The sequence below is a fragment of the Berghia stephanieae genome, chromosome 5 (genome assembly GCF_034508935.2).
Source record: "Berghia stephanieae isolate SIO BIC M18660-M18661 chromosome 5, UCSD_Bste_1.3, whole genome shotgun sequence".
Lineage (NCBI taxonomy): Eukaryota > Metazoa > Mollusca > Gastropoda > Nudibranchia > Aeolidiidae > Berghia > Berghia stephanieae.
The window spans coordinates 51,138,045-51,151,508 of record NC_088364.1 but is presented as its reverse complement, the minus strand read 5'-3'; the positions used below and the strand labels follow the sequence as shown (position 1 = coordinate 51,151,508).

The following is a 13,464-nucleotide window of genomic DNA, read 5'->3' as shown; positions in this document are numbered from 1 at the left end:
CTACGCTCTCAAGCCTTTATACTTATCATGGTGTGGATAGCTGGAAAATGTTCTTATTTAATCGAAACAATCTATGACATGGTTGTAGGGACAGTAGAGCAAGCCAAAATCTCAGGGCTGTGTCATGAATGATGATTGTTGCTGTCTTGTGCTGCATACATCAGGCTATTGGTAGCCAATGCAATTTCTTTAAAAGAAGAGTTGCTTCATCCCATTTCTTTTTCTGTTGAATAACCTGTGCCGCCTTGTTTTTAACTTTTTGGATTTGGTTCATATTTTCAAAAGAAACTACGAAAAATAAAGAGTTGCAATAATCCAATTATGAAAGGACAAGTGAGATCATAAATGTTGCCAAATGTGATTAATATTTCTGATGGTGAAGATAACAATTCTTTTAATTTCCAAAATATAATTTTCAAAGCTTAATGCACTGTCAAGAATAACTCCAAGATTTTTAATTTTTCTTGAAAGTGGAATGATGATATTTTCGACAGTGAGGTGGTGCTCTTCTTTTGATTTTTTATTTCATTTTCCATATAAATTATGCCTCTGTTTTGTCACCATTTAATTTTAATTTGTTTTCTGACATCCAAATCTCAACTTCATTAATACAATTCTCATCATATTTTGAATTTTTAACTCAATAGTTGAGGTAAGACACATGCGGTAAATCTGAGTGTTGTCTGCATAAAAGGTACATCAGGTCGTGTTTTTAAATTATATTTGCAACTGGTGTTGTGCAAAGAACAAATAAGACAGGGATGAGAACTGATTCCTGAGGTACACGACGTTGACGTTCTGCTGACATTGCCTTACCAATTGGCACAACCTGTCTCCTCTCACTCAGATAAGATGAAAACCACTTCAGTGTCACAACCGAAATGCCAAAAGTAATTGGAAGGAGTTTGAATAAAATATTGTGATCCAAGAGTATCAAATGCAGCAGATAGGTCCAAAAGACTAAGAATTGTAGGTTTCCCATTATGAATAACCTGCAATAGATCATTCACAATTCTTAAAAGAGCTGTTTTGGTACTATGGTTTGGGCGATATGCCGATTACAAGTATAAGTGTAATCCATTATTGATGATATGGTTGGACCACCGTTGCAACACCACCTTTTCCAAAATTTTCGATATACAGAGCAAATAGGTCAGTAGTTTTTGAGGCATTCACTGTCAAGATCATTCTTTCTTATCAAAGATTAAAATAACTCACTGTGTTTGTTCTTAAAATTGAAGAACGTAAACAAAAATGGCCTTTAGAGTTGATAAAATCCTTGCATAAATTTACAAAAGTTTATAATATCGCTTAATTAATTATTTAGAACCTACAAAATTTCGTCAAAAGCAGCACAAAGTCGTAAGAGATCCTCTGAATATGAAATAATATTAAAATTAAAAATGTAATTACAATTATCATAAAACAATACAGGATTTAACTTTGAAATTTTTACAAAAGTAAAACAGTAACATAGGGGTCATAGCACACAAGTTTTAAGAAGTGGTAGACTTTCTATGGAGACTTTTTTTTGGGGGAAAAATTGAGTATTCAGTATTTAGCATGTTCCTCATGAATGATGATTTAAAACACGACTAAGGACAAAGAACTCATTGTACCAAAATGCTTTGTCTTTAATTTTTAAACTCGTAAAACTCATGGGTCATTAAAGAACTATAAAAAATCATATAGGCTGAGATAAAAATGAAAGGTAGAACAGAAGTAGATGATAGAAAAATGTACCTCTAAACCTAGTCTGGGAGATAAAAAAGAATAAAAAAGAAATTGCTGCCTCGCCGCATCAAGATCATGCAAATACAATTACGGCAATAACATGAAATTTTAAAGAATGTATATTCTTCTTCTTTTTCTTTCTATTTAAGGGTGAAGTTATGAGCTGCTAATGTTATAGCTATTTTCAAGAGATTCTTTGTCTTTTTTCTACAAGATATTCCTGAATACTACGACCCCTTGACTAAAGCTACAAACTTCCATCGTCTATCTTGGTCGTACAGAGGAGCCTGTTGCATTCTTTCGTCTTGCTGCCAACATGTCATAGAAGGGATTGTCATTGATGCTTGCCCTGGAATGAAATTTGAATTTCTCTTTAAAAACAATTGCAGACCTAATAATAAGAACTCAAAAAGTTACGAAATACATTGGTGATCGCCTAAATGCCAGCTGACTTATTGACCGTTTTGCCTAAATGCCTGCTAAGTTGGTGAATCGGAATAATTCTCTTTAAAATGTAACTCTTAACCGCTTTTTACATTGGAAATCGCCTATGTGTCCCTCAAGAAAATAATTTGAAAAAAAAAAAAAGAAAGAAAGAAAATTTTTTTCGTGCCATTTCCGACTAAAAACATAAAAATTATATTAACTTTTCACACATTCTAATAATTACTGAATTTAACAATGATTTTATAGGAAATTGTACAATGGAGTGTTATAATGCCATAATGCAATCTTTGACTAATACTGATTTTCAAAAATAAGAAATTGCACATATCTAGTGTTATAAAACAGCTTTTGACCAATATTGAATATTTCGTAACCTCAGAGATAGCCCGGGTCGGGCTCATCCCTCAGTCAGAAAATCCAATAAAGGTAAAAAACTGTATATTCAACCCCTGTTTGAGAGAGCATCATTTGACATCTAATAACACCACCCCAAGTTACTGTCAATTCATTTCACATTTGCTCCACCCTCATTGTCAGTAGCAGTCTCATCCCATGTCCCTCATACTGCTTTCTCTTTACATAGCGCGCAATCAGCTTCTTACAATTGGCCCCTTCCAATTGGCTGCAGAAAGGACAATTTTTATTGTCCATCTGTCTGTCAACAGTAAAGTAAGTCAAGTAAGCTCCTCCCACTAATATCGCACATGCCCACGGTATGACGCCCAGTCCAAGGGGCTTTTGATGTTACACAACCATCCGCAGCCTTTGACTACATTGCTCTTCGATTTACCTTCTATTCTCACAACCCGTAAGACTATTACAGAAGAATCTCGAGTTGAGGTGCGAATCGTGAAAATGAAGATCTCACTGAATAGCGTATTGATATTTTAAGTTACAGGTTCAAAGTTCAATTTTCATTGAAAATTCATGAGAGATTGAAGTGAGCAGGCATTAAAACTTCCTTGTCAAAATGTTGAGTAAATGAGTTGTGTGTACCCACTCTCTCTCTTTCTCTCTCACTCACAAACAAACACACAAATGAGTTGTTATGTACACACACTCACACACAAACAACAGAGAGAGAGAGAGAGAGAGAGAGAGAGAGAGAGAGAGAGAGAGAGAGAGAGAGAGAGAGAGAGAGAGAGAGAGAGAGAGAGAGAGAGACCCGCATCCTCTGTCTGTGTGTGTGTGTGTCTGTGAAGTAAAGTAATCATTCAGAGCTATAGAGCCTTTTGAGCCAGAGTTAATCCTGGTTTCTATATTGATATAAAGACGATACCAATTGCTAGCTGACCTTTTCATAAGAGGCTAATCTATAGCAAAGTACTTTTCAGATCTAACAGTCCTCTAGAAACCAATCACTGCTGGGTGGACAGTGTGTTTTGAACCAAAAAAGTTGAACTGAACCTGGGATCGCTTCCACCCCCTTTGCGTGTGAAGTGAGTACTCTATCAAATGAGCATTCGGGATCCTCTCCATTTTCATGAGTGTATGCATGTGTATTGATGCTTTGCATTTAATAAAAACAAACTCATAACATCTGTCAGCGGGATATAACGTACCAACACACAAAACTATGTGCAACCTTAATTGTTTATAGTCTGATTAGATACAATTTAGTGAGAACTACTCATAACAATGGCTGGTTAAAAACAATAACAAAGAGCTGAGTGACGTCAATTTCGTTCTATCTATACATGTATATTGCAAAGGTCTTAATTCTTGATCTGACTGCACCATTGTATAAATGTCAAATCAAGTGATACACAATATTGTCCAGTAACAAAGTCAAGTGATTTTGAGTGTAGTCAATGGGTAACAATGATTGGAAAACTCTCTCTTTATGACCTGAGATAAGGCATTTAAAACACATTAACCTCAATGACAGGAGATGTGAATGAGAAGGAACTTAGCTTTAGACATTGACATATATATATTATTTCAGTGCTGCGACGATAAAGGATGCCTAGCAGACAATTGGTACCATTTGAAATCGAAATTTGGTTAAACATGGTCTGCTTGTGGAATAAAGAAACCAACGTGGAGTGCAATTGTGAATTGAAATGTGTGATATGAATGATAATGAATATTTATTATGTTCTTGATCAACTTCGTCGAAATGCCTGTTTCGCTTAAATGGCCCTTTTTCTGCTTCCCAGCCACTGGACATTTTGACGATCACCACTGTATCACCAAAATCCTTCAAAATCAGCTTACAACTGATAATCTTCATGATATAAATTATATGATTTATATATCTATGATTACTTATTTAAGTGTGTGTGTGTGTGATTGAATTGAGTGTAAGTGTGTGAGACAGAGAGCGATTGTCAATAGTCATCATAGAAATGTGAAAGCAGCCCAATGGAGAGTATGTTGATCATTGTTTGGACAATTGCTAGCTCCCCTCCAATAAATTGTAATGCTTGTCTTCAATTTAATATTTCCACTTGATCTACCTCCCATTCATCTACAAAAAAAAAGTTGTCCTTCAGAACCAATAGGCCCATGGAGCCAGAGTTTATCCCAGTTTCTATAGTGTGAAACGAACAATAGCAATTGCTTGCTACCCTTTGGATAGGACGCTAGTCTATCGCAAAGTACTTTCCACCAGATCTTACAGAGATCCAACCACTGCTGGGTGGACAGATGGGTCAGAAAAGAATCTTGACTGCACCCAGGATCATTTCAGTCCCTTTGCGTGTGAAGCTAGTGATCTACCAACTGAGCTATTGGGACCTCCCCATTGATTTAACTGGACTAATAAATAATGCAAAATTGCTTATGTTAAACATTATTGTATTAATCTACACACTACTTCTCCTTTTTCATTCAAACAACTACTTTTAATACTATTGAATGTTGGCAATCAACAACAATTTTCATTTATGAAATCAGAGCTTATCATCTAGGCTTCTAGGTGTTAACAATATCTTTCAAAACGGTTTGAAACACACAAAAATCACAGATGATATATTTTTAGACTCGATTTCAGAATTGAATAATTTTTTAAAATAACTAATGGAATGTAAAGCGAATTGGATAATGTTTTTTCGGGGTTTTTTTTTTTTAATATACAATACAGGTAAGTGTATTTTAAAAAAATAAAAAAATTCCCTTTATTCATCCCATAGAAGAAATTTGTCTCTGGGGTCTATTCAAAGGGAAGACTGGAATAACCCAGGCATCAGCTGCAGTGCAGCGCCGCAAATTGAGCTAGGGTGAAGTGACTGGCTCAAGGCCACACAGCGCAGCGGCAGGTGAACGAACTCAGTACCTTTTGGGTACGAATCAAAGACCGTACTGCTGAGCCACGCTGCCCCTGAATTATAAAAAGCTCATAACATTGCCATCCGGAAGTATAACGGACCAACACACAAAACTATGAGTAACCATGAACTTTTATAGTGTGGTTGATACAGTTTAGTGAGAATCACTCACAAACGCGGATGGCAAAATACAATAACAAAGGCTTGAGTGACGTCATCTTCGTTCTATCTATAGATATCAACTGAACCGAGAGTAAAACCTAGTTTTGCATTCACACTTAATGATAGGGAAGCCTAAAAATGTATGATATAATATACAGTGGAATCCTGATAAAGTAAACACACCATTGGACCAGAACAATTGGTTGACTTTAAGCAATATTAACGTTATCCATTACCAATGGAACACACTTAGATAAGAAACAGAAAATTTGGGACCAACAAAACAAAATATGGTGACTTTAAGCAGAAGTTTAAGAATGTTGACTTTTTGCAAATTCTACTGTATTACAAACTAAAAAAAAGATTCATTATAGAAAGCATAATAATCAACTGTAAATAATGTTCAGTACCTGACACAGTTGATCCACTCTTCTTTCTCCTCCACGGATGATGCTGCCATTCTGTATACACTATGACGTCCTGGAATTCATGAACAAAATTGTGAATAAGACTTAAATTAAATTTTTTGGTAAGATTTTTTGATACTTTTCCATTCATTAAAATTTGTTGATTTTTGTATATTCTGTTTTGGATTGATTCACTTTTAGATTCCATGCTTCTAGAGTAGTTGCTATTATTGGCATGTATATTTCTGCTTGAATCTCTGATCCAAAGATTATGTCTGCTTCATCTGCATATATAAATTCATTTGTAATCTTGTTTGTTGTTGGTAATTTTGGTCTTAGTTCTTAAATGGCTGAGTCGAGATATATCCTGAACAGAAATGAACTCAAGCTGTCTCCTTGAGGGGATTCAATTGAGGTCGATATTGTTTTTAATTCTCTGCCGATTTCAATTTGCAATGTTGTATTTCAAAGGGACCTTATATTTGAAAGGTAAAAAAAAGATAAATCTTTTTGAATCTTAATATTTTGATTTTATCACTGCAAATAGTGGGTCCAGGCTCAAAGAATACGTTTCACTGTGACTTAGACTTCACCTTAGTATCCATTTTTGTGATTCTCATAAAACATAATATGGCTGGTCTTGAAACTAACCTTCAACAACTTTCCCATCCGAGTCCACTTTACAGGCCTTGATAATTTCTGAGCTCCCGGAAGAAAAGAGTTCAAAGCAGTGAGGTCTGGCCTTTTCATTGGGGACTTCCCTCACTTGAATGTTTTCCAGTGGGATGATGCCCTTCGGTTCCTTGTCCTGGAAAACAAATGATAGACAAAATGAAGACCTCGCACAAGTAAGTGGCATAAAATTTTCTATTTAAATAGCAATATTTAATAAATTAAAAAAATATATTAGCAGTATCTACATAAGATATATGATTTCGTCCTGTCCCTGTATAATTCAGCTAGCGCTAGTTAAAAAGTTCCAAAAATCTCAATCATTAATTATCACAAAATCTTTTTATAACTTAGGATGCAAAAATGCATTGATGAAAAAAAGTAACTTAATGCTCCAAGGTTAAGAGCTATTGTATGTTCAAAGTTGCAGAAATTGGGATAATCTCCATGGGCTTTAATTAAAAATAGAAAAAAAAACCTCAAAGGTTACATCTTCTTAGGAGAAAATAAAATCTGAATTCAACATAACGTCTTTTCCATCATTATTGGCTTAAGAATGGTTTTGAGTCTGAGATGTTGCATATCAAATATTTTGCGTTTTTAACAAATTTTTTATTCATTTTTGTTTAATACTTTGCAGCTTCTAGCAGTTAAGAATTCATTTTGATTAGGGTCATATAATAAAAAATGGCTGTGGTATTGAAAATTGAAAATCGCAGCATCTCGATAATTTCAACATTTCTAATCCCAATAATCTCAATACTGTGAGCAGATTAGAAGGAGACCTTTTTTATTTGTCCTTCTCTGTTTTCAATTAAAGAGAATTTGACTACCCAAGTGTATTGATGTTTAAAAAATATCGCCAGAAAGATGTTCTCATTATCAAAATGTGATTTTAATAAATTAAAAATGTAAAAATTGCTGATTTACCCCAAATCATTTGTTTCTTTGGCTCATACTTAAGCAGTTATTGTTTAAACAAAGGCTGGGCTTATACATTTGCAAGAACAATTTTTGTCTGTTTTACAATTACAATTGAACAGTTACTTTATTAAGGAATTGCTGTTTCGCAAAGGAAAAGACAGAGACATAGAAAGAGAATCTTTTAAAATATACTTACAGTGGTAAACTGAAAGTAGTACAAACAGTTGTCATTGAGGATGAACCAACGCCGCTTCCAATTCTTGTATCGACCTCCTGTATTGTGGAGAGGAGAATATATATCCATTAATGTTTGTTCTTTTCCCTTAAATAATTCTTTTTTAAATAAAGAAATTCAAAAAGTTTCTAAATTTTCCACAAGCTTCTGCTTCCCATATTCAAAGCACATAAGTGTCTACCTTAGTAGAAAGAATTAAATGAATGCAATGGATAGGTAATCCACTTCATTTTGACCTTCAGACGAGGTCTCTGGACAATCCCTATCTGATCATACCGGCAGTCTGTCCTTGAGGAAAAAAAATTGGATGAAAAGTTACAGGCCCCTCTGGTGTACAGTAATCTTTGTCTTTTGGCAATAATATTGTATGTATTACTTCAATCAAGACTACAAGCATGGTCCTAAATGTTCATGATACATGGTCTGCCTGGAGAAATCAGGTAAAACGTGTATTGCATGGTAAAATACTACAAAATGGTCCTACTTAAATGCAGTATTTAGCTTTGTAATTTATTTTTAAAAATCTACTTTTTCTCCAGTATTACCAGCTCTAAAACGAAATTAAATTCTGTTCATTGAACTATAGCAAAACTACTCAGGTAGCTTTCCAGAATTCTCCTCAAAAATACCAGAAATGATCATGCAGGGGTGATTTCTTTATTTTCTTTTCTCAATTAGCTCACTATTCTGATTTGTTGTATAATATCCACAATTAAACCTTTTTATGCATTCACATGTTATTTGAAAACAAAGATTTCTTTTCCCAATACTTTCCAATAGTTCAATAGTAATCAATTTAACAATTATTATCAAAGGTCAAACTATAGGATGGGCAACAAATTAAAATGATGGATTTTGTTGAGCTGTGTTAAGTTGAAAAACTATAATGACTGCATTATGGTTAGAAAATTATTTAGAATGAAAATTAAGATTGAGTAATATGTCTGTCACCAAACAAACGCTTATCAAATAAAATTTCAATTAAACCTAATAAGTTAAGAAGAATAAATACAAATAAATGGTCATCCTTTTGAAACAACATACAATACACTGTATTTCTGAAAGAGTAGTAGCAATGAAATAAACACATAATGAAAAGATAATTCAATGCACTATGCAGTCATACTTGATTAATATAGTTAATAATTGAATATTTTGAGCTGCCCCATGCTCATGTGTACAACTTAATATTTCCTGTCCCATTCCATCGAGAGAAGAGGACATTCATAAATTCATAATCACACTAATTTCTTCAGTCTAGAGAGGCCGATGGTGTTCTTTCACATGAAAAAACTGCAATTAAATGTATAAAAATGAATGATAACAATATGTTGTTTCCATATAAAATTTGATTTTTACAATTAATTTCTGTAGGCTGCCCGATATGTATACATTAAGACTGACATAGAATATAAAACAAATTCTGCCCGTCTGCCACTAAATCATAAGATATCGTTGCCTAGGCATTCCACGAAGGAATATAGATAATTCATCAAACAAGATGTTTGATGTCAACAGGAATCACCCGTGCTGTCCAAATGAGCAAATTGGGGGTTAATAATCTTGCCCAAGGAAAAAAAAATGAAAGTGCCTGAAGCGGGGCTCGAACCTGGGACCTTCCGGATCACAGTGCAATGCCTTAACCACTTGGCCACTTCGCCCCCCAAGACTGACATGAAAAATATCCTCCTCCATATGACCTAAGAGATGTTAAATGAACTTTTAAGTGGGAGCAAATTTCAAAATCTCAACCAATGAAAGAAACAAGGTTAAATCTCTCTCTATTAAGTTATGTAATTGATTTGGGCCCCTTTTATGTTTAGGAAGCAGTTGATGAAGCAAGTCATTTGAAGATCAATTAAAATATTGCTATAAAATATTTAAACGATCACAATTACAGAAAAAAAAGAAGAGAAAGATCGATGTGTACAAGCAGTACTGTGATATAATCAAAGTCAAAGACAAGATGCAAGGCATCCAAAATTCTTTCATCACATGAAATGATCACAATTTGAATCTGTGTGTGTGTGTGTTTGTGTGCAAAGGCAAGGGTAATGCAAAGTGATTCGTATTTATCAACATATTGATATTGGGGCAACTTTGACAAGACTCAAGCAAAAATAACAAACAAACAAAAAAACAAGAGCACAAATTTACAAGCTCTGTGACATGTATATCATGCTCTTCAATTATCACATACTTAAAATAAAGAAAATAAGCGCAGTTTCAAGGAATGAGTAAACAATCCATAAACAGTAGAAACTATATATTTTCTCTTGGGATCTAAAAGTAGGAAATTATAAGAAAATATATTTCTTCTAAAGAGAAAGAAGCAGGAACAATGGGTTAATACGCGCATTATCTCATTATTTTGGCTTTGAAGTGGCACACGAAGTCTCATACTAACCCGTTAAGCTATAAAAATGCATTTATTGCAAAGCCACACGTGAGTATCAGGCTGTCACAAGATATCAACTTTCTACAGCTAGAAATTCAACATTGTCCCAAGCTTTTAAAATATTTCAACTAAAATTTAACATCTCAAGGACAAATATAACCAATTGTAAGGAATTTAAATTGCTGGCAAAGAAAACCCAACAAACCGAACAAATCTTTATATTTCTCATTTAAAGATGTTTTCAATATTAAACAATCTTTTTTTACTTCTTCCATTTCAGGTCTTTTCAATTCCTTTTTTACATTTTTTTCTCAGATATTTCTTCCATACTTGTCCCAAAATTTACAATAAAGGCGCCCCATGGAAACGTCACAATTAAGCATCTCAATGTGATTTTTATGTTCCCATAGGCAAGTCACAATTGATGGGAAAATTCAGGCAGTAATTTTCTTTTCTTCTTTCCCATTGATTTTATATTCACTTTTGGTTCGATTGATTCTTCCTTTATATCACAAGAAAAAAATGACTTGTCTTGAAATTTATTTCCATATTCTCTAATCAAAATCTTCACATGATGCTTGGTGAAATTTGTTTGTTTTGCAAAAGCTCTTAAATGTGGACCTACTAGCAATTATAGAGAATGAAAAATTCATGAGAGGAGGACAAACAATAACATTATGATCGAGTAGTTGTGGAAAAGCTAGTGCTGTGTTTTGTGGGCTTTAGTGTAAACTTCAAAAAAGTTTTTCAAATGGTCAACATTTCATCATTGGACTTGCACAGGATTTATCAAAGTTCCCCCTTTCAAAGGGAATGTCAATCAACCCCAAATCAAATTCAAATATATAAATTAGAAATTGCTTTGGATAATTTTCAATAATTTGATGCCCTCGGATTTATCAGATGTCTAAAAAAATAATAAATAAATAAATAAGTATATTAATAATAAAAAGTTATTATAAAAACTAAATACCCAATACAGAACTCAATGTTTTTCAAATGATATCCAAGCCAAGGATAAGAAAAAAAGTTTTTAAAAGAGCTAACTTTTTCTTTCCGTATCTGTTGTATGTTTAAAATTCCATTCTACAAAATGAGATGTTCAACTTAATATTCAAAATATTCATCTACCCCTTGGGAAAGCACATAAATCTTCCATTAAAATGTTTAACTCAGAAATAAAGGAAATTAAATTTGAAATCATGTCCCACTACCAAAGTCAGAATCGCAGAAAAAAAATTGGAATACTTTTACCCCCAAATATTTAAAATCAGATTCCCCCCCTAAAAATGGTAGGTTTGAATAGGATTCAATTTGGATGTAAAGAAATATTTGACCAATTGAAAACCATGTTTTGGTGTGCCAAAACTAACACAGCACAGCAAAGTCGGCTTGAGACAAAGTGTGGAGTACAATAATAACATTGTTACGAGATAATTATTATGGTAAAATGATAATTATTATGCCACGGTTGCCACAGGATGATGGAGAAGATGGTGGAGTGTGAGGTGTCACTTACTGATCAATGGGCAACCTGGGAGGGAAGGAGCATTATAAAATGTGTCAAAATGAGTGTGCACACTTGTATACCATCCACTCTGGAATATGGGACGGATAGGTGACTTTTTAATGTTTAAACAGGGGACAATAATGAGATCGTATAATGATCCAATGACATATCGTGCTTGATGACTTAGGTTTAAACCGACTTCAGGAGAATGACTGATTCAGATTAAATGCCAGGGATTAATTTAAAAAGGTGACTTCTCCGAAATTAAAAAAAAAAATGCTTTGATAAGGTCATCCATATTTGTGAAGCTCTTTAAGCAATATATTATACAAGTGTAATTTATTCTTATCATTACATAAAACAATACATCCAGTACATTAATCACACTTCCTCCTTGTGTCAGCACCCAAACCTCAAGTGGGAAGAAATGTACTTTCCAATTATTTTCTACATTAATCCGACATTTCCACATCTTTTGTCCTCATTGTATCAGTCATAGAGCCCATCAACATGAATTAGAGGTGTTAATTTGATTTCATGCATCAATTTGAGTAGAAACCCATTTGTAGAAGATTATCACAAAACTTTACGTAGTAATCTTTGTAGATTGAAAAGTAAACTTTCAACCTAGATAATTTAATTTGATTCTTCCTATTTGTTTTTGTTTTTCTTTAGTTTTGTTTTTTATTGTCTTAAAATTTTTAAAGTGATTTGAACATGTTTAGTGGATATTGGGCTATATAAACGCTATTATTATTTTTTTTCTCTTTTCTTTAATAATGATTAATCAATCCCTTATTAAGTTAGTCTTTTTTTAAATATCTGGTTTAGGTGCTTTACAAATTGAGCTGCTTTGGCCTCATGCCAAAACCTATGGACTCAACTCAATAGTTGTTCACATGAAATTACACAAAAATGATTGAGAGCACGTCTTAATATGTGTTTATAAAATTCGAAAAATCAACTTGACTTTGTTTTTTAAAAAAGGAAATGAAAGATGTTATGCATTCCTCCTCATTCAGACATTCTCTTGGAGAAGTATCTTGAGTAAATAGAATGAGACAATGTTAAGGAATTAAACGATGATTAATAATCACATGCTGAACACAGAGAAAAACTACTTCAAAATATTGGAGTCATACTTCAATATCTAAGACTGAAAATCTATGCTACAAAAATCCAGTTTGATTTGCGACAATTTGATAATGGTGCAATGAAAAAGATTTTTGTAAAAATATTGCTAAAATTTACTTTATCGCTCAAAAGACAAGCAAAATACTTTTTAAATTGAGCACATAGAATTATGACACTTAATTTGGATTATTAAAATACTAAACAATAAAGGGGAATAGTCACACAACAACAAAGAGCAAGGATTGTAAAATCTATTGCAATGCTAAAACACACTTGCACACAACCCTGAAGCAGTCTGTTGTTATGATTCAAACCTAGCCATTGTTAAGACATGTACAACCAGTGCAAAAATGCTGGTTATAAAATTTTAATATGATTAATAGATTCTTTCAGACAAAAACATGAAAAGCAGGAAGGAGGAGGATGGGGAGGCAGAGGGATGGGGGGGGGGGGGGGGGGGGGTGAAGAGTAGGAGGAGAACTTTCGACTTAAATTATCAACAAATTAAAAAAAAATCCAAACTCTTGCTTAATATAAGAGAAAACATTGAAAAATTAAGATTTCGCCAAAAT

General features: G+C 33.5%; 1 protein-coding gene across 6 annotated transcripts in view; it reads right to left on the bottom strand.

Annotated features, from left to right (window-relative positions):
* Positions 1-214: 214 nt before the first annotated feature.
* LOC144973148 (cytohesin-1-like) overlaps positions 215-13,464 on the bottom strand; it is a 59,688-nt gene continuing 46,438 nt past the window's right edge. For 3 of the 6 annotated variants that reach the window (XM_078915257.1, XM_078915260.1, XM_078915261.1), the window contains 4 exons: positions 7,812-7,888; positions 6,671-6,827; positions 6,023-6,092; positions 215-2,083 (listed from right to left, as the gene is read on the bottom strand). In XM_078915257.1, the coding sequence (XP_078771383.1) occupies positions 1,999-2,083; positions 6,023-6,092; positions 6,671-6,827; positions 7,812-7,888 (389 nt within the window). In that variant the 3' untranslated portion in view covers positions 215-1,998. Of the gene's footprint in view, positions 2,084-6,022; positions 6,093-6,670; positions 6,828-7,811; positions 7,889-11,767; positions 11,783-13,464 lie in introns of all 6 variants that reach the window. The other 3 variants (XM_078915256.1, XM_078915259.1, XM_078915258.1) reach the window with 2 other exon arrangements.